Genomic DNA, 24,526 nt, shown 5'->3' on the forward strand with positions numbered 1-24,526 from the left:
CCTTAAGTTGCGCTCTAGCCTCTATCAATTTCCGTAGTGTCGGTACCGCCGGTTTAGTTCCGATTTCCCTCTCCAGTTTAGCAATTGTCCGATGGAGAGCCACCCGCTTGGCCCTAGAGTCTCTTTTCAATCTAGATCCCATTACTATGCATTGCCCCCTCATCACCGCCTTATGCGCCTCCCAAAGAGTGGATATCGAAGGAACCGATCCCTCATTAAGTGCATAAAATTCCCGCATGTGTCCGGCCAGGCTATCCCTAAGAGCAGGAGACTTGATCAAAGTTTCGTTTAGGCGCCAATGACATATTCTTGTGGATGGTTTCCCTATTTGCAAAGTCACAGAGACTGGAGCATGATCTGACCAGGAGATGGGGTCTATAACCGCCCCATGAAGCAAACGGAGGGCTGGGACATTACCAAAGAAGTAATCTAAGCGCGTGTGAGTGTGTTGCGTTTGGGAGAAGGAAGTATAGGACCTATCACCTGGATGATCCACCCGCCACAGGTCATAGAGATGGTGCTCCCTAATTAGTTGCCTAAAGCGTGTAGAAAGTCCTGCAAGGGTGGGGGACGGAGTAGCGTGTGTAAGAGAAGCCCTATCCATGGTCGTGGAGAACGGGATATTAAAATCTCCCACCAGCCATGCACCCCTAGGAAGCTTTTGGAGCTTGGAGAGGAGTCTGCGTAGGAATGGAACCTGCGCAGTATTAGGGGAGTAGACGTTACATAAAACAATGGGCTGGCCCAACAGAGTCCCCTCCAAGATAACATACCTGCCCTTCGGATCTAAATGTGAGTTGTGAACCTGAATGGGACAGGCTGCTGCTAACAGAATGGCCACCCCCTCCCTCTTACGACCTGACGAGGCAGAGTACACAGCAGGATACGCCCCCCGAGCAAATTGGAAAGATCCGGAGGAATCTAAGTGTGTTTCCTGCAGAAAAGCGACCTCCGCTCCAAGCGATTTCAGCTCCCTGAGAAGCAAGCGTCTCTTCACATTGGAGTTGAGGCCCTTGACATTAAGTGTTACAAATTTAACCATGATCAAAGATGTAGGAAAGAGCAAAGAACGATGTGGAAAGTGCAGATGTGTACAGCTCATAGTTATGTCGGGGCCAGTCCCAGTCCGGTCTCAAAGCAAGCAGTGTTCTATGGCGTCCTTCTACCTTGGAGGTTCTTGGAGGATTCAATGTCGTCTCGGATGAAAGTAGGAGGGAAAGGAAAGACACTGGGGTAAAGACGTACTAGGGAGACATTACACATATCTGCAGTAAGAACAAAGAGAAATGCATGAGATCAGTGTACTTCAAACAAACTCAGAAATTACTACCAGGGAGAATACTATACCCTGGGGCGGGTGATATTAAAGCAAGTAAAAGCTGGTAATACAATATTACCCTTTGCAACTCTCTCTAAAAACAGAGGGAGAACTGCAAAAATGTTACCCCTATCAAAAGAGGAGGTCGGGTCTCGGCAGTCAAAGAACCTAGTACAAAAGTACATATAAATACTTAAAGGCCAAAAAAACAAAAAGGGGTGAATGAGCCAAGTGTATCCAGGCCAATCGCACTCTGCCACAATTTACGTTAACGAACTAAAGAGAAGCAACATAAAACAAGAAATATATTCCTAAATACATTTTAGCCTAGGATAGTGCAACTGGCGAAGAGAACAGCTGGTATGGGTGACCAGACTCCTTCACATATATTACAGAGGTGCCGTGTAACAGCGCAGCGTCCATCAAGTCAGATCAGGTCTCGATGAACTTCGGCTTGGCTGTCGTCTTGGGGAGAGCCTCAACTGGGAGAGCCTCAAACTGGAGGTGGAGACGAAGGCGGCAAAGGAATCTCCCAATTCTGCATCTTGGGCGCTGGTATACCAAGGGAGTCACAAAAATGAGGCAAATCCCCCGGGTACCTCAGGGTTGCAGAGACGCCATCTCTTCGGGCTGTGAGGGAGAACGGGAACCCCCATCGATAAAAAAATATTGTGATCCCGCAAGGTGGCGAGTAGCGGACGCAGCAGACTCCGTTTCTGTAGCGTAATCCAGGAGAGATCCGGGAATAGCTGAATCAGAGCACCGTCATACTCCAGATCTTTACACTGTCTGGCCTTAAGCATAATGTCCTCTTTGGTACGGAAATCTTGGACACAGCAGATGATATCTCTGGGTTGAGATGTAATAGACTTCGGTTTCAGCGCTCGATGCGCTCTGTCAAGCGGTATCCGATTAGACGGGTGTGCACCCAAAAGGTCGTTAAAGATAGTCTCTAACACGATGGGAAGGTCTTCTGACCCTGAGAGCTCCGGTATACCCCTTATCCGTATATTGTGACGGCGACCCCGGTTATCCAAATCCTCCAGGTGCAGTTGCATATCTCTAATGGACGCCAGTTGAGAGGACACCGAGGATTGTATCACAGAAACATGGCCTCCACCCTAGTAGCAATTTGCTGTATATGCTGAGAAACCCCCGCCAATTCTGAGCTTGTATCATACTCTTAAAGTCCTCTTTAGTGGGCAATTGTGAGAAACATTCCCTCCACATAGGAGGCACATCTGAGGGTAGCGAAGCAGAATCCTTCAGGTCGGATTCTGAGGCATACACAGGGGCCTGAGCATAGGGGGTCAAGGATGGTGTGTCCCCCAGGTCGTCTTCCCTCCCTGGCTGCTGGATCGTGGACCGTTGGGATTTAGGTGCAGTCCAAACCTGAAGGGCCATTTGTGCTGAGGGCTGTGGCATTGGTGGGTATAGCGGCTGTACTGGGTCCCCTGGCTGTGCATGTGCACCACGTGGCATGGCCGCCATCGCCCCAGGCAAAGAGGTTCCAGCTCCCTGCTGTTCACAGGACGGGGTGGGGGGCAGTATAGGGGAGCTGGGAGGGTGTAGTTTAGCCGTCTGGCTATTCAGCTTACCCTGCGAGTGGGGAGCTGCATCGTCCCCTTGCAAGGACATCTCTCCCTCCTGCCGACATGAGGCTGGCAAAAATGGCCGCCGCTGGAGCTGAGGGAGCGGCGTTGTCTGCCGCCGGAGAAAATAGCCGTCTAGCGTTGGTGGAGCAGGAACGACCTGGTGCAGCGCTGCAGGGGTAAGTCCAGACACTTGGGGTCTTTTATTCCCCATATGTGGGCACCTGTTGCTGCGGTTGATGTGTGGCAGGGCACGGAGCTCCTCGTTTATGCGACCGGCGCCATCGACTGCTGGCCACGCCCCCCCGGCGGTCGATTTTGAACGCCACAATTAAGGTGTTTAGCGCCGATCGGCAGCACCCACGTGAAATCACGGGGGCTGGCGATGGTACCCATGGCAACCGGACGCCAGACAATGGCTTCCGGGCTGCCATGTACAGAAGCCTTTGAGGACCAGCCGGAGGGTGGTCGTCGTAGGCTTCCTGTCAGTGTGACTGTTACGTCACAATGACAGTTAGAATACATTACACTACGTAGGTAGTGTAATGTATTCCAGCAGCGATCAGAGCTGCAAGTCTATGTCCCCTAGTGGGACAAGTGAAAAAAGTAAAAAAAAGTTACATAAACAAACACTGTGTAATGACCGGGGGGTAGGGAAACTGACAAGTGAGCCCTAATCTACCCGCCACTCTGTCCCTGCCTACTTGCAACGACCCGCCCTAGGCGACGGGGTACAACTGGGCGGCGGTCCCTGCACTCAGTAAGTGCACGACAAACATACAAGGGAATACAAGCAAGGGAAAGGGGCAGTTGCCCACGGCAACACCGTGAGCAACCAGAGTGGTGAACGAGCCGAGTCAAGCCAGGAGTGTGCGAGGTACCAAACGAAGAGCAGAAGAGTAGTCAGTAAGCCAGGGTCTGTATGGAGCAGGAACAAAATAGAAGGAGCTGTAGCTGGGCCAGGAAACCACACGAAAAAGAATAACCAGCAAGGAGGAACAGGAAATGCAGGTATAAATAGACAGAGGGCGGGAGCTAGCTGAGTCTGGCCAGGCTGCGATAGGCTCTCCCACTCCTAAGCCTGCCAGCCTGAGTGGTGGAAGCTGGGGTCAGTCTCAGGGAAGTAGATTCAGGTGCTGACTGATTAATTAAGGGAGTTAACCCCGAAGCTGTGCCTGGCAGTTCCTTTACACACTGCTTTTTTTCCTATAGTAAGTCTTTTATTATAGGAAAAAAATGAGCACGTAAAAAAAAAAGTACACATATTTGGTATCACCGGGTTCGTAATGACCCCAACTATAAAACTATAATATTATTTTTCCCGCACGGTGAACACTGCAAAAAAAATAAACGAAAAAGAATGCCAGAATCACTATTTTTTGGTCACCACCCCTCACAAAATATACAATACAAAGTGATCAAAAAGTCGCATGTACGCCAAAATTGTACCGATACAAACTACAACCCGTCCCGCAAAAAACAAGCCCTTACACAGCTTTTTTGACTGAAAAATAAAAAAGTTACGGCTCTCAGAATATGGTGACAAAAAATAATTTATTTTCTAAATCGGTTATTTTATTGCGCAAACGCTGCAAAACCTAAAAAAAACCTATATACATATTGTATCGCCGTAATCGTACCGACCCGCAGAATAAAATATAATGGTAATTTATAACCCAGGGTAAACGGCGTAAAAAAATAAGTAAAAATCATTGTCAGAATTGATGGTTTTTGGTCACCTTAATAAAAAGTGATCAACAAAATCGCATGTACCTCCAAACAGCATTTTATTACCACATATGGGGTATTTATGTAATCAGGAGAAATTGTTTTACAAATGTTGGGGTGCTTTTTCTCCTTTTATTCCTTGTAAAATTTAAACATGTCTAAGTTCTTACAGAAAAAAAGTAAATTTTTACCTTTACAGACTAATTCCAATGAATTCAGCAAAACAACTGTGGGGTCAAAATACTAACTTTACCCTTAGAAAAATTCCTTGAGGGGTGTAGTTTCCAAAATGGGGTCACTATTGGGGGGTTTCCACGGTTTTCATCCCTCCAGTGCATTGCAAATGTGAAACGGCACTGAAAACTATTCCAGCAAAATCAGAAATCCAAAATCCAAATGGTGCTCCTTCTCTTCTGAGGCCTGCTGTGGGTCCAAACAGCAGTTTATTACCACATATGGGGTATTGCTATAATCGGAAGAAATTGCTTTACATCTGTTGGGGTGTTTTTTCTACTTTATTCCTTGTAAAAATTAACAATTTCTACGTTTTTTCACAAAAAAAGTAGATTTTCATCTTCATATACTAATTCAAATAAATTTTAAAAAAAACTGTGGGTTCAAAATGCTAACTATACTCATAGATAAATTCCTTGAGGGGTATATTTTCAAAAATTGGGTCATTTTTGGGGGGTATTTACGGTTTTGATACCACAAGACCTATTCAAACCTGACATGGTGCCTAAAATATATTCTTAATAAAAGGAGGCCCCAAAATCCACTAGGTGCTCCTTTGCTTCAGAGGCCGGTGTTTCAGTCCATTACCGCACTAGAGCCACATGTGGGATATTTCTAAAAACTGCAGAATCTGGGCAATAAATATTGAGTTGCATTTCTTGGGTAAAACCTTCTGTGGTACAGAAAAAAATGTATAACAAATGAATTTTGGCAAAAAAAATGCTTTCATTCCTGTGAAACGCCTAAAGGGTTAAAACACTTTCTGAATTCTGTTTTGAATACTTTGAGGGGTGCAGTTTTCAAAATGGGGTGATTTTATGGGGACTTTCTAATATATAAGGCCCTCAAAGCCACTTCACAACAGAACTGGTCCCTGAAAAAATAGCCTTTTGAAATTTTCTTGAAAATATGAGAAATTGCTGCTAAAGTTCTAAGCCTTGTAACGTCCTAGAAAAATAAAAGAATGTTCAAAAAACTATGCAAACATAAAGTAGACATATTGGAAATATAAAATAGTAAGTATTTTGTGTGGTATAACTATCTGTCTTACAAGCAAATACATTTAAATTTAGAAAAATTGAAATTTTTGCTAATTTTCTCTAAATCTTGATGTTTCTTACAAATAAATATTGAATTTATCGACCAAATTTTTTCCCTAACATAAAGTACAATATGTCACGAGAAAACAGTCTCAGAATCACTTGGATAGGTAAAAGCATTCCAGAGTTATTACCACATAAAGTGACACATGTCAGATTTGAAAAATCGGCTTCGTCCTGAAGGCCAAAACAGGCTCAGTCCTGAAGGGGTTAATGACTTTGAATAAAAAAATTACCAACATCTGTAATACAAAATTGTAAATTAGTCATTTAGTAAAAAGTAATATAGTAGCTTTTTGAAATGCGCATTTATATGTAAGTAATTTCTATAGCCAAAGCTACTATTTTAATAATATCATTACGTTGGCTAGTAGGTTCTCATCAGACAAAAGATTCTCAAATGGTACTTTCCAAAGAGCCACATCATTAACTAGAATCTAAAATTAATATTTTAATGTTTGTGTGCTCTGGCACGCTAAAGAGTAATTTAGTCAGACTCGGAAACTAACATTGGAGAAGCTTTGCAATCGCCAAGTCAACAGGCTTTGATGACCTAAATTAAGCAGTTAATTTCAGCCTGCTCCCATTTGCTTTCTTAAATGGGTAACAAATGTCAGTGCGTAGATTCGGCTGCACTGAGAGGTCGCTTGCTGTGCTATAAAAGCCGGATCTAAAAACAAAGCGGCCAAACCATTCTTTATTTCATACTAATTTATGGAACCTGTGGTTGGTCATCCCTTTGTTTCAAACCACATACGACTCATAAGGACAACAGAGTGTGTGGCGGCACTATACCAAATTGCATAGCTAACCCTCTTACTGAAGCTTATGCCAGCTTCTGCTATGATTGTCAGAGTTTTGGAACCTTTACTACACTTTGAGTAATGCTGATTATTGCTATGAGGGGAAGGCAGGGTGAATAAAATTGGGAGACGCTATTAACACTTTGAGTAGTCACATTTTAGATATTGATCCAGGTCTATCTTGTAACAGTGTTCAGGGAAGGATAGCTTGCGGTGTACATAGCTGCTTCATTTCTTTAATAAAATTCCCATGTTTTAGATCCAGTAGTTGTCAAGCAAATACTGGTTCATCTGACCGCTATTTCTGCGATACCACCATAAGCATGCACACAGGTCTCGGCCGAGCATACGTGTTTACTTGACTGGTGAGAGGCAATAAGTCTCTGCCAGACCCTTCTGGCAGTGGCTTATCTCCTGCAAGTACAAAGTATCAAACATGTTGAAATCTGACTTTACTCTCTCTCTCTTTTCCCCGACGTTTGCTGTTGGTGGATGTCAGACCCCCCCATATGCATAAGATTGTCGGCCTATCCTGCTGACTTCTCTCGTGATTGGCCAGCTTTTCCTTTTTTCATAATTTTTTTTTTACAAATTTGTAAGATATACTATAAGGCAACAAGAAAAAAGCAGGAATGATCCAGCGCTCAAGTAGAATTGTAAAAAGGAAGCAGTGTTCCAAGTTTATTTCCAATAGTTAAAAGTTCAAGTGCATGGGGGTGGTGGCAGCATCTTCCTTTTTACAACTCTACTTGAGCGCTGGATCATTCCTGCTTTTTTCTTGTTGCCATGCCGTGTGCCGTCACGCTGGATCCGAGCGCAGTCTGGATTGAGATAATCAGTGTCTTTTAAGATATACTGTGCAACTCCAGCTACTTTCTTCCTCCCTCACTAATGTCACCTTTGAGTTACACTTTCCAGCATTCCTTGTTAAAATTTTCTTGCACTCCACAGGCATTCATACAATCTGACGTGTTTCTGCTTAATGAGAGGGATAGGAGCGTTCTCACACTGTCTGCCAGGGATATCTAGGATAAGGAGAGATGAATATCCACTAGGTGGCCAGGTGACAGAAACAGCATCTCCATTAACACTAATATGGCTGACATTTCTAGAGGTTTTCAATATTGTGAATTTTAAGAATCCAATGACCGCGACTGTACGCCATCCATTATCCATCCCTTCCATTAGTCATAAAATAAAAAATGGGTGCTCACCTCACCAGTACTCTTCGCTTCTGCCATCCAGGTCCCCTCAGCATGTGGCCCAACAAAGGTCCTGATGGCAAGCAGCGTCAGGGCCTTATGTGCGAGACCGCGTTCAACGTCATCAGTGCTGCGACACATATAACGTCCTGATGCTCCCCGTAGTCAGTACGTTGCCGTGGCCGATAGTGAGAGCCTGAGGGGACCCAAAGGGGAGAAAAGAAAAGGAGCGGTAAGGTGAGCATACATTTTTTTTTTTCTTTTTTATTGTCCGATAGGGGGGTAGATGGACTGGGGGGGGGTAGTTGGAATGGGGGGGGGGGGGGGGGCAAGGTAGGAGACCTGGCACGGGCTTCTCCCCTGCTATGCTCAACAGAGTGAAATTAATGCCAGCCAGAAAATGGCATAGATTTCCACTATGATTTGTGCCAGTTTTCTGTCGTAAATTAAAAATCTATTTATTGTGCCACGGTGGCCCTGCCCCCTTTTTGTAAGCCTCACCCCCTTTTAATAAAAGAGGCGAGGATGATGTAAAATACCAAGAAGTCATACGTTTTGTGCCGTTTTGCTTGTGTACATGGGCCCTGAACCTCATCCAATCCGAGAACTAGAGAAGCACTATCACGCTAAACATGAATTAGAAACCAAATGTTTGTGTATTCCTCCTTAGCTGCTATAAAAAACACATATTTAACTTTGGTATTTACTATTGGTTTTTCCCCAGTGTGTGAGGAAAATGCCATGAAACTGTAGGGACCGAGTTACCATAGAGAGTACCATCAGAGAGTAGCACTCTTCCTGATGTGAAATAAAGGGATTGTCCTACAACACCCGTTATTTTTTTTTATGACCTGTCCATTAGACAGTATTTAATAGTAGGTCCTCATGGACTTCTAGAGTTGCTAAGAACGGGTGGCCCCAAGTCCCTGTACCTGGAGAGTTGGTTGCAATTGCGCTACTTTTCTCCACAGAAATGGAAAGGTTGGGTGCAAGGAAGGACATATAATACTTTTAGCCTTATGCCATTTTGGTTTACATAGGATTTCTCCAACATTTATCACTATAATAATACCAGCGACAGTGCCCATATACCATCTATACTCCCTATATAACCGTACCAGCCAGTAACCACCTTCTATTACCATTGATAATGCTCACGTATAAAGACCCCTACCGTGCTCATTACTCACTCCCATGTTGTTGAACATTTTTTGGGGGGCCACTATGAGGAAGATGCAGCTGCATAGTAAACATCTACAAATAAAATAATAAAAAATGTGAACTATAATTTTACCGTAAAAATAGTTCTTTGTTCATAAATTGCTATGTAACTGAAGTCCGTAATGAAAAGTTAATTGTTTTACTACAAATCTCATAATCTGAAAAAAGCAGTTTACAGAATACTAGACTACAGAGATAATAGCTGAGGATATCATCTGGTATATGATCATTAAAAGGGGAACACAATTGGTAGTTGGAAGTGTAAAGACGCATCTGAACTGAAGGTTAAACTTTCCTTTTAAATAAGAATGGCTGACAATTATTCTCCCAGATGCTACCGCTCCCCCCCCCCCCCGAGACATAATTGTTGTCTCTTAAAGCTTTTAATGCTTTAGATTGAAACTTTTAATAGTTATTTTCTTTTCCTCAGGTTCAGATGATATGGTCCCACAGTTGACATTTTTTTTGAGAAGTTTCCCTCAGGCTGGGTTCACACGACCTATTTTCAGACGTAAATGAGGCGTATTATGCCTCGTTTTACGTCTGAAAATAGGGCTACAAAACGTCGGCAAACATCTGCCCATTCATTTGAATGGATTTGCCGACGTACTGCGCAGACGACCTGTAATTTACGCGTCGTCGTTTGACAGCTGTCAAACGACGACGCGTAAATTGACTGCCTCGGCATAGAAGTGCAGGGCACTTATATACATTACATGCAGGGCACTTCTTTGCAACGTAATTTGAGCTGTTCATTGAACTCAATGAAGCACAGCTCAAGATTTACGAGCGTCTCAGACGGCTCGTAAAATGCGAGGAGGAGCATTTACGTGTGAAACGAGGCAGCTGTTTTCTCTTGAAAACAGTCTGTCTTTTCACACGTAAATGACAGCTAGCGTGTGAACATACCCTAAGACGCCTCCAAAGACTTGAAGATTCCTTTATGCACGTAGGAAAACGATGAATTCTCTGGTTTATTTACACCTCCCATACCATTGATCTTTACTGCCATTGCATATGAATCACGATTCTCCGTACCTTGTGAATACTTCCGCAAATTGAGATGAATGCGTAAATGACCATGGCCAGACACAATGATGCTTCAGGCTTACACCAAGCACTTCTTTTTGAGTGACTCTGCTAGGATGCAGCAGTTTACCATTGATGTGTCATGGCCGCATTGCATAGCATATGAGATGCAGCATTAAATCTATAGGGCGCACCCTAAAGTGATGTAATTATGGACCAACAGTACAAGTTTCATGGTAGCCTAAGGGCTGCCATAGAGCTCCTTGAGGCCTGTAATGTATCTCCATAGGCCTACGAAAAAATTTGGCATTGGACTCCGTATATACGGGTGTATCCTCCCAGAAAAAAAAAAATCTCTGTACATACCGAGTTTGACAGAGCCTCTACCGTACTGCACGGAGGCCGAACACGGAAGCCAAGGAGATGTGCGGCCTCTGTGCACTACCATACAGGCTGTGTGCGCTGGGCTCTGCTGTGTGCCCTTTGCTATGAACATGACTGTATATGTTTGGCAAAATCAAAATACTTGTGTCCCCCTAGCTGTATTTTTTTTAAACATAGTGGAAAAATGTTTTTCTCCGCTAATTCCTTTTTTGGCTGAGAGATCTTTCAGTTTTTAATATTCATTGGCAGCATAAGACCTTCTTCACACAGTTGTTTTTGGTGCATTTGTACTCCTAAGCACTTCTGTGTAAGGAAGGCAAGGGAGCAGAGACTAACTGCTGATGTAGCCAGACGTGTACATCGGGAGCTTTTTGTCTCTTCCGTTGGGTTCTAGTACATCGTTAACTTCTTTCTTTAAAACGACTTCAACCATTCCTACTATGGCACCTTCTAAGAAAAACCTTAATGCAGCAGAGCAAACCCCCCAGTTTCACCCACTGAGTTGCCACTTTAACCCATTACTGACATTAATCTTGACAGGCAGAAGGTTATTCTCGCTATCCAGCCATGTCAGTCAGCCGTGAATATTTGAATTGAGGAAATAATATTTGATATTTTTCTGATCTGGCACAATTCTCAACAAACCCGGGAACATGGCACAGAGTCAGTAACGTTAAAGATGGACAATTGCCAATATGGACTTTGCTTACTGAATTGACTGTGCATGTGGGAAAATTGCTCAGATGGCTAAGAAAACTGCGGCCTTGCAACCCGAGATTTGTGGGTCAGCCTAAACATGCCAAGGAAGCTTCTTTTACTCCTTTCATAGAGGAACTTGTTACTATATGGTAGAAATAAGTTCTCTGCTATGTTTGCAATGAAAATAGCCCATCACATCCTGCCTAAACTTTTGGAAAGCAGTATACCTGCTACAGTTGGGTTTAGATCAGGGATTATGACTCCATAAATTGGGGGTAGTGGGGTACACATTTTTGCGCATGATAAGCTAGATGACGTCCACGTTCCTAAATGTTTATTGTTGATATCAGACCATTGTAAGGCTTCATTCCCGTGGCATGAAAATGGCTAACCACAGTCTGAAGGTGGCAATGTGGAATGTGAGAGGCTTAATTGATAGGCTAAAATGTAAGGAAAGCAGATACACAACATTTTCCTTGGATATTCTGGGAAGCTGATAAAGGCATTAAATTGGAAAACATGGGCAACTAAACTATTTTTAAATTTACTTTATAATGGAATTTTTGTTCTCTTTCAGAATGAAATAAATGAGATACCATTCTTTGATATCCAGTTGCCATATGAAATTGCCCTACAAATCTTTCAGTACTTGGACAGGAATGAGCTTGGCAGATGTGCACAGGTATGTATGTTACGGGCATAAATATTTACCAAAATATGGTGGTTTACCCATAGGCACTTTAACCCCTGTACTGAGCTGGAAGCTTCACTTCTCGGTTCCTATAAAGCCCTGGTGAACTCTATTTATAGACCGGCTCCCCCTCCGTGACACGTACTCACAATCCCAATGCAAACTACTCTGAAGGTCTGGCAGAGATCAATGCTGCTCTTTAGCTCAGACGAGTTGTCCTGGTCACCTAGGACACTACTCTGGTATAATCTGCTTCTGCCACAGTTAAGAGGCCTTCCTAACCCTGGTGAGTGGGCAACACGGGGTGTATTGAGCTTGGAGGATGTGGTAGTGGATGATAAAGTAGCTACTTTTGCAAAACTTCGGTCCAAACATCAGATCCCGACTCATCTCAGGTTCCGTTATTTCCAGCTTAGACGTGCCCTCTGGTCACAATTTGCAGGATATGATGTCAGACTATGTACATCCCCGGTGGAGGATTGGGTGACACGGGAGACGTTGGCTAAACCATTATCCACGCTTTATAGGCAGTTGTTAACTGTATCTTCTAATTAACTTGACAGGGCCCTGGATCATTGGTCTCAGACTCTTTCCTCTGTCTCTACAGACGATCATAAGGAAATGCTATCCGCTCTAACGGGTCCCTTAATATCTACAAGGGTCCAACTTATTCAGTTAAAATTTTTCCACCAAATATACGTCACCCCTTCCAAATTATTTAGAATAGGACATATACCTACTCCTGCCTGTCCACAGTGCCACGGAGCTGAGGCAATTTCCTACATGTGTTCTGGGAATGTCCGATTATTAGTAATTTCTGGGCTGAGGTAATGGAATTTCTTGAGTTTAAAGAGGCTTTGTCAGCAGATTATAATTTAATGTAGATAACAGTGTTTTTTTTATTTTGAAAAACAATCAATTTTGAGCAAGTTATCCACAATTTTAGATTTATGCTGATTACTTTCTTAATAGTCAACTGGGCGTGGTTTTTTAAAACTTTTTTTACCAACTGGGCATCGTGAAGAGAAGAGTATGACGCTGACCAATCAGCGTCATACACTTCTCTCCATTCATTTTTAGCAGTACTCGCAACACAGCGTGATCTCGCGAGATCACGCTGTACTGTCACATACTCCCACATTAACTTTACCGACGTGTCTTGAGAGTGAATAGACATTGCCTCCAGCCAGGGCGCGATGTCTATTTACACTCCTGACACTTTGGAAAAGTTTCTGTGGGACTTAACTCACACAGCACAGCGTGATCTCGTGAGATCACAATGTGCTGTCATTCACAGAAACTTTACCGAAGTGTCGGGAGTGTGAATAGACATCGCGTCCTGGCTGGAGGTAAAGTTAATGTGGGAGTATGTGACTGCACAGCGTGATCACGTGAGTACTGCTAAAAATGAATGGAGAGAAGTGTATGACGCTAATTGATCAGCGTCATACACTTCTCTTCACGATGCCCATTTGGTAAAAAAATAAAAACGCCCAGTTGTCTATTAAGAAACGAATTAGCATAAATCTAAAATTGTGCATAACTTGCTCAAAATTGATTGTTTTTCAAAATAAAAAACACTTATCTACATTACAGCGCCGATCAGATTATGTCGGAGATCGGGTACTTATAATCTGGTGACAGAGCCTCTTTAACCACTTCCTGACCAGGCCTATTTTTAAGTTTTAGCTATGCCAATTTAAAAGCAGGTTGTTATATTATTTTTCCAACCTACATGTATTTGGTCTTGTTTTTTTTCAGAACATATTGGGCTTCCATATTGTTTAAAAAAAAAAAATAGATCTATTTTACTTTTTTTTTAAAAAATATGGAAGGAAAAATGTAAAATTAAGTTGAAAAAATTGTGAATGTGTGAGTTTGTGTTTTTTTTTTTTACGTCTGGTGCATGCCACTGGGTAAACACACCTGAATACATATTTGGCAACTTCTACCGACTTCTTACACGCAGGGCGCAAGGTGGCGCTTACAAAGAATGGTGCGCAAACTGGCTTTTATAGAAAAAATTTCCAAAGCTGGTTTGCTGACACCATACGACCATTATAGATATTGTGGCGTTTCCAGTCCACAAAAACTGATGGCCTATCCTCAGGACAGGCCATCAATATCTGATCGGTCAGGGACCGACACCCGGCACACCCGTCAATCGGCGGTTTTGAAGGGGCCACAGTGCTTATACATGCGCTGCTTCCACTTAATTTCCTTTACTGCTCACACTGTGAATCGCAGATACACTTGTAGCGGCAGTTCACAGTATTACAGCCCTCTACCATTCAAGTGTATACTGTAATACTGTGAACCGCCGCTACAAGTGTGTCCGCGATTCACCGTGTAAGCAGTAAAGGAAATGAAGGGGAAGCGACGATTGTATGAGCATCGCGGCCCCTTAAAAACAGCTGATCTGCGGGGAGACTGGCCACCACCAATCAGATATTGATGGCTAATACCTTATTCACATGACTGGGTTTCCCGACCGTGTGATGGCCGTTCATAAAACCCTAATGGGGCTATTCACACGACCGTTTTTTTTTTTTTTTGGACGGCCCAGGAAACCTGTCCGTTAAAAAATGGGACATGCACTATTTTCGGCCGTTCCCCCAGTCGCCCCGGCTCCCATAAAAGTCTATGGGGCCGGGTAATACACGGGCATCACTGGAAAGTGTCCCGAAGTGCATAGGAGGAGGAGGAGGGTATTTTTTTGCTCCATGTAGGAGCGGAATCCCCAGCCACAGCTTCGGCAACACTGTGGCCGGGGGTTCGGGATTCCGCTTCAGAAGTGCCTGACTTCACTGTGTCCGTATATGGACACAGTGAAGACAGAGACTTGTCCTGGAACGGTGGCGCTATCTACAGAAAGGTAGGGGGGGGGTGCCATCTATGGGGGGGTGGTGGGTGCGGTGTGGCATTACCTACGGGGGGCTGTGTGGCACTACGTACGGGGTGCTTTGTGGCACTACCTACAGGGTGCTTTGTGGCACTACCTACAGGGGGCTGTGTGGCACTACCTACAGGGGGCTGTGTGGCATTACCTACATGGGGCTGTGTGGCACTACCTACAGGGGGGCTGTGGCAGTATCTACAGAGGGAAGTGTGTGGCAAATAATTTACAAAATAAATTCATCCGATTTTAAAACAGACAGGGAGAAAACGGATGCAAAACCGGCCATTAAAAACGGCAACACAGAACGGAATTGGAACGGATACAAAACGGCCGGGAAAAACGGTCCAAAACGGCTGTTTTTATCGGCCGACACTCGCACCAGCCTGTCGTGTGAATAGAGCCGATTTTGACCCGTTTTGCCTCCATTTTTTTCTCTGTCCGTTTTAAAATCGGGTGAATTTAATTTGTACATTTTTTTGCCGCACACTTCCCTCTGTAGATACTGCCACAGACCCGCTGTAGGTAGTGCCACACAGCCCCCCTTGAAGGTAGTGCCACACAGCCCCCCTTGAAGGTAGTGCCACACAGCCCCCCTTGAAGGTAGTGCCACACAGCCCCCCTTGAAGGTAGTGCCACACAGCCCCCCTTGAAGGTAGTGCCACACAGCCCCCCTTGAAGGTAGTGCCACACAGCCCCCCTTGAAGGTAGTGCCACACAGCCCCCCTTGAAGGTAGTGCCACACAGCCCCCCTTGAAGGTAGTGCCACACAGCCCCCCTTGAAGGTAGTGCCACACAGCCCCCCTTGAAGGTAGTGCCACACAGCCCCCCTTGAAGGTAGTGCACACAGCCCCCCTTGAAGGTAGTGCCACACAGCCCCCCTTGAAGGTAGTGCCACACAGCCCCCCTTGAAGGTAGTGCCACACAGCCCCCCTTGAAGGTAGTGCCACACAGCCCCCCTTGAAGGTAGTGCCACACAGCCCCCCTTGAAGGTAGTGCCACACAGCCCCCCTTGAAGGTAGTGCCACACAGCCCCCCTTGAAGGTAGTGCCACACAGCCCCCCTTGAAGGTAGTGCCACACAGCCCCCCTTGAAGGTAGTGCCACACAGCCCCCCTTGAAGGTAGTGCCACACAGCCCCCCCTTGAAGGTAGTGCCACACAGCCCCCCCTTGAAGGTAGTGCCACACAGCCCCCCCTTGAAGGTAGTGCCACACAGCCCCCCCTTGAAGGTAGTGCCACACAGCCCCCCCTTGAAGGTAGTGCCACACAGCCCCCCTTGAAGGTAGTGCCACACAGCCCCCCTTGAAGGTAGTGCCACACAGCCCCCCTTGAAGGTAGTGCCACACAGCCCCCCTGTAGGAAGTGCCACACAGCCCCCCTGTAGGAAGTGCCACACAGCCCCCCTGTAGGAAGTGCCACACAGCCCCCCTGTAGGAAGTGCCACACAGCCCCCCTGTAGGAAGTGCCACACAGCCCCCCTGTAGGAAGTGCCACACAGCCGCCCTGTAGGAAGTGCCACACAGCCGCCCTGTAGGTAATTCCACACAGCCGCCCTGTAGGTAATTCCACACAGCCGCCCTGTAGGTAATTCCACACAGCCGCCCTGTAGGTAATTCCACACAGCCGCCCTGTAGGTAATTCCACACAGCCTACCCTGTAGGTAATTCCACACAGCCTACCCTGTAGGTAGTGCTACACAGCCCCCTTGTACATAGTCACCCCCCATAGATGGCACTCCCCCCTACCTTTCTGTAGGGGACGGCTCCGGGAGAAGTCCCTCACTTCACTGTCCATATTTGGACAGTGAAGTGAGGGACTTCTCCTGGATCGAAATCCCCGACCACAGTGCTGGGGATTCCGCTTCAGAAGTCCTTGATGTCACTGTGTCCATATATGGGAATTGAAGTCAGGGACTTCTCCTGGAGCGGAATCCTCAATCCCCGGCCACCGTGTTGCCGAAGCTGTGGCTGGGGATTCCGCTCCTACAGTGAGCAACAAAATACCCTCCTCCTCCTCACATGCACTTCGCACTGTGAGAAGGAGAGAGAGAGCGCGAGCGACGGAAGATACGGCCGTCAATCAGAACTCATTCAAATGATGGTCGTGTATTACCCGACCCCGTAGACTTCTATGGGGGCTGGGAGAACGGCGAAAATAGGGAATGCCCCATTTTTTGACGGCCCGGTTTACCGGGCCGTCAAAAACTCGGTCGTGTGAATAGACCCATTTGGGGTCTATTGTTCCTACTGCGGCCGTGTGACGGACGTTTTTTGAACGGTCAGCGTGGTCTCTGGTTAAAGTTCCATGATACAGCTATCTAGAGACGGCTGTATCACGGAGCTAAAGGCAGCCGGGTAGCGGCAAACCTAACTCTTAATTGCGGACCACCCAGACGTTTATAGTCTATGGGCGGTTCGAAGTGGTTAAAGTTGGACTCCCTCGTATAGTTGAACCCAGAACTTGTCTTTTATTATTGGTAGAGTACAGTAAAAAAATAGTGTAGTACCGTGTTAGCCAGAGACAATATGAAATGTTAAATACTTTTGAGACAACACCTATTATTGGTAGAGGAAATTATACCTACTATAGCTGTTTGATCTATTATGACACTCCTATCGTTCTATGCTAAAAAAAAACTAGGTTCATCCAAAGGTTCCTACATTGTCAGCATGGATTACTTTGGTCAATTCTACCTTCCCACTTTTTAAACTTGCTTATGAAGTACGTGGATGCCCTGATAAACTTCTGAAAGTATTAAAGGGGTTGTCCGAGATTTTTTTTTTTTACATTTAAAACCACATTGCAGATATTTACAATTTCATAATATACTCACCCTTGCAATCTTTCTTCGGTTCTCCACTCTGGCTGCTTTTTCCTGCTCATCACATGAGCTCTGATGTCACGTTTTGTGCCTCCTGCACTGTCGTGTCGTATACCGATCACATGGTTTCGGACCAGAGAGACCTCGGATGGTATACGACACGTCACTGATGACGTGTCGTTTCTGTGGGTACTTGTTCTTTAGTGCCCGTCCAGCCTATGTAATTGTTCACTGTGAGCGCGCCTGTGCGTGTTCACAGTGAACAAGGACGGCACCTGCGTATGACTTTCCAGGTCTACGAGGTATAATGTCAGCACCGGCACATTTATTTGTTTTATAACTACATACACTTGTAGATCACCCCCACCGCCCCCCGCCTTTATGTACATAGTGCCACCGTGGCCGGTGATTCCAGTCCAGAACGGATCGCTTGAGGTCTTTGTCCATATATCACGGTGGTCGTGGATTCCGCTCCTTCGGTGAGGTACAGTAGCACTGCGTACAATAGCGCTAGGTACAGGTGGGGGAGGGGGATTGTGACATCTATGGAGGTGGGCGATTACCTCTACAGATGTGTTGGGGTGCCAAAAAAATTACTCCTCCTCACAGCGCAAAGTGGATGTCAGCGGGGACGAGCAAGTATAGTTCACATGAACTCTTGGTAGGCTGTAGATGCACGCTCATTACAGCCTGCAATGCATGCAGGGAAAAATTTATTATCAGAAGGATAATCTGCAGCACAACCACCAAGTCTGTGTGTTCTCGCGGGAGGGAGCACAGCGCTAGCCGTCCTGACACTGTCTGCAGCTGATTGGACAGTGTCAGAGCGGAGACATCACGCCCCCTTGCCTTTTCGTTAGTTAGAAACGCCCCATTGACTGTTCAGGGGCTTATTTACTTATCGGGCGCCAATTATAACGGCACCGATATGTAAATAACGGAGGGAGTTAGAAAAATAATTTTACGTGAGACAGGGTTTGTGAAGCCTTTCCTATAACATGCTGCACATGTATGGGGAGGTGAAAGGTTCTCTCTACGCTCTTGGATAGCCAACCCTCATACTAGCTCATAACTTGACATTGCTTTGGCCTGGAATTTGCTGACCTCTCTCTGCTGTCCCCCGTTTCTCCACCAAACTCTGCCATTGACTGGTCCTCACCAGATTTTATGTTGTTTTCCTCTGATCAGGAAAGGCTGTTTGTTCAAGTATATATTTTTATATATTTTTTTGTTTTCCTACTATATATACCTATTGATTTATTAACCACATACGGATATATTTCGTCATACTTGACCTTGTACACTTGGTACTGCTGTATTGTTTGCTGTTTGCAACATTATTTTGTACTTTTACATTTTGTACCGCTGTTTGATATCCTAAAAAAATGACCTTTAAAAAAATAAATAAAGATTGACCAGATTTCTTCTAAATAAACTGCGTGTTTTGTTGACTGTCTTAGGGTCAGTTCACACAAAGTTTTTTTTTTTACGCGGAAGCCGTGTCGGAAAAAGCGTAAAAAAAACGGCCAAAAATGCCTCCCATTGATTTCAATGTGAGGTGGATGCGGTTTTTTCCCCGCGACTGGAAAAAAACGTCTCATGAGAAAAAGAATCTACATGCCCTATCTTCGGACGTTTTACGTCTCTGACCTCCCATTGACATAAATGGGAGGCAGAGACAGCGTATTTCGTGGTGTTTTTGCCCGCGGCGCTCAATGGCCGCGGGCGAAAAACGCTGCAAACGGCGTGCAAGCAGAATTTTCTGCCTGCAAAAAACTCAGTGTGAACATACCTTTAGGGTATGTTAACACAGAGTCTTTTGTGGGCAGAAATAATCTGCATCAAAATTCCTTCAGGAATTCTGCTGCCTGCAGTCTCTTGCCGCGATCTTTGCAACGTTCTTCTGCCAAGGCCATTGAGCGCCACGGGCGAAAAACTCTTTCTCTGCCTACCATTGATGTCAATGGGACGTCCGAAATGGAAACGCGAGAAGAAAGAACATGCTGGTTTTTTATTTTTTTTCTTGCGAGCACCTCTGCCTTCCATTGAAATCAATGGGAGGCGATTTCGGACGGTTTTGGGCGTTGTTTCCGCGTCAAAGACAGCGCCAAAAAACTCAGTGTGAACTAGCCCTTTATAGTGAGTCTTTTCCATTATTTCATGTAAGTCAGCTGCACTTCAGTGGAATATCTGTAGACTGTACATGAGTAGTGGTTTAAGAGTGAAACTCCTGTAACTAGGAAGCTGCCTGATGGTGCCCATTGTTTGCAAGAAAGATTCCCAATCTTTTTGCTTTTTGTATTTTGTTTTAGGAAATGTGATAAATCCACCCGTGTTTTGATATTCTATTTAAAAATGGTTTGCGGTTCTTGATCAGCATCCCTTCAATCCCTTCCTGCTGCAGCCTTTTTTTGGATTTTCACTTTAATTTTTTCCTCCCCACCTTTCAAAAGCCAGAACTTTTTTTATTTTTCTGTCGATCTAGCCCATATAGCCTTGTTTTTTTACGGGACGAGTTATAGATTGTTACAGCACCATTTATTGTACCATATAATCTAGTGGGAAACTGAAAAAAAAAAATATTTGCGGCGTGGAATGGGAAAAAAAACTGTGATTCCTCAATCTTTTGGGGGGTTTTCCTTTTTACGGCATTCCGTGCAGTAAAAACAGCATAATAACTTTATTCTGCAGGTCAATACGATTACGGCGATGCCAAATCTATATCTTTTCTTTTTTTAATTTTTTTTTAATTTTACTACTTTTGCAAGAAAAAACGAATTGTTAAAAGTAAAATGTGTGATTTGTCGCCATAAGCGGGGCGAGCTGTAGTTTCTATTGGTACAAATTTGGGGTACATTAGACTTTTTGATCACTTTTTGTCCATTTTTTTGTGGAAGATGAAGTGACCAAAAAACAGGGATTCTGGCGTTTTTGTTTTTTTACAGCGTTCCCCATGCTTTGCCAACGGCACACTGCGATCACGTCGCAGGGCGCTTTGCAACATTGCAGGGGGGCCGAGCCCCTGTTTCTAACCATTCAGGTGCCGTGGTCGCTATTGACCGCAGCATCTAGGGGGTAAAACCAGCATGATCCCGCTTGTTACACTGAAATGTCAACTGTAAAATACAGCCGACACACTCGTTCTATGGAGCAGGCTCAGCCAATGAGCCCGCTCCATACTTCCCCAGCCTTCCTGCGCTATATATATATATATATATATATATATATATATATATATATATATATATATATATATATCAGATTTTTGGGAAGGGGTTAACCCCTTAAGGATGCAGCCACTTTTGGACCATATGACACAGCCTCATTTTTTAAATCTGGCGTGTGTTGCTATATGTGGTAATAACTTGGGAATGCTTTTACCTATCCAAGAGATGCTGAGATTGTTTTCTCGTGACATATTGTACTTTAAGTTAGTGAAAAAATGTGGTCGATTTTTATATTTAATATTTTTGTGTGAAAAAGCTTAAGCCCTAAAAAGCCGCGATCTCTATTGAACGCGGCTTTTAAGGGGTTAATCAGCGGGGACACAGCGATCGGTCCCCGCTGTAGGAGCTGCGGCAGCTGCTGTACGAGGCAGCAGCTGTCACAGCTCCTGTATGTGTCGGGAGGACGGCCGAAATTGCCGTTATTCCCAAGACGTACTATTAGGTCATGGAGCGCGAATGATACAGCTACCGTGACCTAATAGTACGTCCAGGAGCGGGAAGGGGTTAAATTATATTTCAGGTACCATGTCCGGTATGAAGAGGTCTTGTGGTGCAAAAATAAAGGAAACACCCCAAAAAAGTCCCCATTTTGGAAACTACACCGCTTGAGGAATTCATCTAGGGGTGGTAAGCATTTTGACCCCACAGGTGTTTCATAGAGTTCATTACAATTGGGCAGTGAAAATGAAAAATTACATTATTTTTCAATAAGATGTAGCTTTACCTCAGAAATTTTTTTTTCAACAAATAAATGAGGAAAAGCACCTCAAAATTTGTAAAGCAACTTCTCCAGAGTACGGAAATACCAAACATGTGGTCATAAACTGCTGTTTGGGCAAGCGGCAGGACTCTGAAAGGCAGGCACGCCATTTAGCTTTTGGAGTGCTGGATTGATTTCTCTGCACCATGTCGCATTTGTAAAGGTACCAGTGCAGTGGAAACTCCTCCAAAAGTGACTCCATTTGGGAAACTACACCCCTCAATGAATTTTTCAAGTGGTATAGTGAGCGGTTTGACCCCACAGGTGTTTCATACACTGGGCAGTAAAATAATAAAATTTAGATTTTTTTTCAAATAAAATGTTGCTTTAGCCCCAAATTCATAATTTTCACAAGGGGTTAAAGGAGAAAAAGCACCCACAGTTTGTTACGCAACTTCTCCTGAATACGGCAATACCCCATTTGTAGAGATAAACTGCTGTTTGAGCACATGGCAGGGCTCAGAAGGTAAAGAGCACCATGCAACATCTGAGGCCTACTATGATGGCATTTACTGCCCTGTGTCATGAAAACAGAGGATCTGGGGTATCAAAACATTAGAAACCCAGAAAAGTGACCCCATTTAGGAAACTAAACCCCTCAAAGAATTCATCTAGCGGTGTAGTGAGAAGATTTAGATTGTAATGTAACACATTTCAAGGTATTCATCTAGGGGTATAGTGAGAATTTTTAATTTGTGAAGCGACAGCCCTCTAGGTATTCATCTAGAGGTATAATAAGAAATACTTTAATTTTAGTAAATCAGGAGGACAAACTGGAAAACCCGCTATGGAGGGAGAGGGAATGGCAGGTCCCACTACCAACCTACCCACCATTCCATAAATGCCAGCCCAAAAAATAAATAAAAGGCCTCAGCAAAAAAATATTTGCTGACACAACCAATCTCATCTGGATTTATTCCTCTCACCCAGATTTGCAACCTGGATGAGACAGACACTCCCTCGGGTCCTTGTTATAGTGAGAATTTTTAGTTTTGTTTTAGGTGTTTTACAAATTTTAAATGGGGCTAGTTAGTAAAAACATTAATAATTGGTCATGGCCAATATGGGAGACCGAAAAGGTGAATGAAGAATAAATAAATTAATCCAAGGAGGTATGGTATATTTTGAAACCTTGTTTCATGCACAGGCCGGGATTTGTGGGACACGTCTCACAATGGCATGTGGTGTCCTTACGAATGCCTCGCTTGGCGCACACACAGCATTTTTTTGGGGGGCTTCTGTTTTTTTTTTCAGTGGGGGGGATTTCTGTGGGGAAATGCTGACCGGGAATTATCCTGCTGACGGAAGTACCGGATGAACTGCCATCCTCTTCCTGGTCACCAAATATCAGGGACTTGATGATCTTTTCCTGAAATTGCAGGAATGTATCCCCACTGCCGGCATATCTGCAGAGGACAAAGCCGTTGTATAAAGCCATCTGTGTAAGATGCACAAACCGCTTTATATACCATACCCTGGTCTTGCGCATGGCGCTGTATGGTTTTATAACCTGGTCAGACAGGTCAACGCCACCCATATAGTTGTTGTACTCCTGTACACAATATGGTTTGGGAACTTGGGTGGTGGATCCGCGTACAGGGACAAGGCTGCCTCTGCTGTCGTGAATGCTGGTCAGTATAAGGACGTCCCTTTTATCCTTATATTTCAGGAGGAGCAGATCGTCGCTGCAGACAGCTCTGCACTCTCCTAATTTTAGGATCTGACCCAGCAAAGTTTTGGGGAGGCCCTTCTGATTTTTGCGGATTGTTCCGCACGCCAAGATGGATCTGGACGAGAGAACTTTTAACAATGGGACACTATTGTAAAAGTTGTCCAGATAAAGATGATATCCTTTGCCAAGTAAAGGATGGATAAGATCCCATACAATCTTTCCACTAATTCCTAGGAAGGGGGGGGCATTCTGGGGGGATCTATATGGGAGTCTTTCCCCTCATAAACCCTAAAAGAGTAGGTGTAACCGGTGGCACTTTCACATAGCTTGTAGAGTTTTATGCCGTACCGGGCTCTTTTATTGATACTGCCTGAAGTGTAGTCTACCCTTGAAGCTGACTAGTGATTCATCCACCGAAATATTTTGTTGGGGGGTATAAACTTGGGAAAAAATTTGGGAGTAGTGGGCAATTAATGGTCTTATTTTATATATCAAAATTTGGGTTCTTTGGGGGTGGGCACTGACTATGGTCATTGTAAAGCAGGAACTTTAGGATGGTTTCGAATCGCTACCTTGTCATTACTGTGCGGTAAAGGGGGGTATTATATTAAATATCAGGGGACCAATAGTCTCTAATACTGGGCTTTTTTATGAGACCAAAACTTAAAAATAAGCCCCAAAATTTCCGCAATTCCACTGGGTTTGTGGGGGTCCAATTTTGCCTTCTCCCATAAAGAGTCGGGGTTCTGGGCGATAAAATGATCCGCATAGATGTTGGTCTGCTGGAGAATTAATTCTAAAAGGGCGTCTGAAAAATAAAAGTTTAAATAATCAATGGGGCTGAAACCCGTAGTTTCAATTTGAATGCCTGAGTGGGCTGTAAATTTAGGCACCTGGGGGGTATAATTGTCCGCAGCTTCCCAGGTCAGCTCAGGCAGAGCAGGACCTACGGCTCTTCTGCGCCGACTGGGGGGTGCAGACTCAGAGTCACTGGATGCAGATGATGAAAGCACGAACTGTGCTTCACCTTCACTCACACTGTCCGTATCAGAACACAGCATTTCGTATTCTTCCCCTGCTGTGAAGACTCTTTTGGCCATACTAACTAACTCTTGCTACCTAACTAACGAACACTTTTTTGGGTAACT

General features: G+C 44.6%; 1 protein-coding gene across 1 annotated transcript in view; it reads left to right on the top strand.

Moving 5' to 3' along the window:
- FBXW8 (F-box and WD repeat domain containing 8) overlaps nt 1-24,526 on the top strand; it is a 154,693-nt gene that overhangs the window by 10,213 nt on the left and 119,954 nt on the right. The window contains exon 2 of the mRNA XM_075835208.1: nt 11,888-11,992. Within this exon, the coding sequence (XP_075691323.1) occupies nt 11,888-11,992 (105 nt within the window). The remainder of the gene's footprint in view (nt 1-11,887; nt 11,993-24,526) is intronic.

The sequence above is a fragment of the Rhinoderma darwinii genome, chromosome 1 (genome assembly GCF_050947455.1).
Source record: "Rhinoderma darwinii isolate aRhiDar2 chromosome 1, aRhiDar2.hap1, whole genome shotgun sequence".
Lineage (NCBI taxonomy): Eukaryota > Metazoa > Chordata > Amphibia > Anura > Rhinodermatidae > Rhinoderma > Rhinoderma darwinii.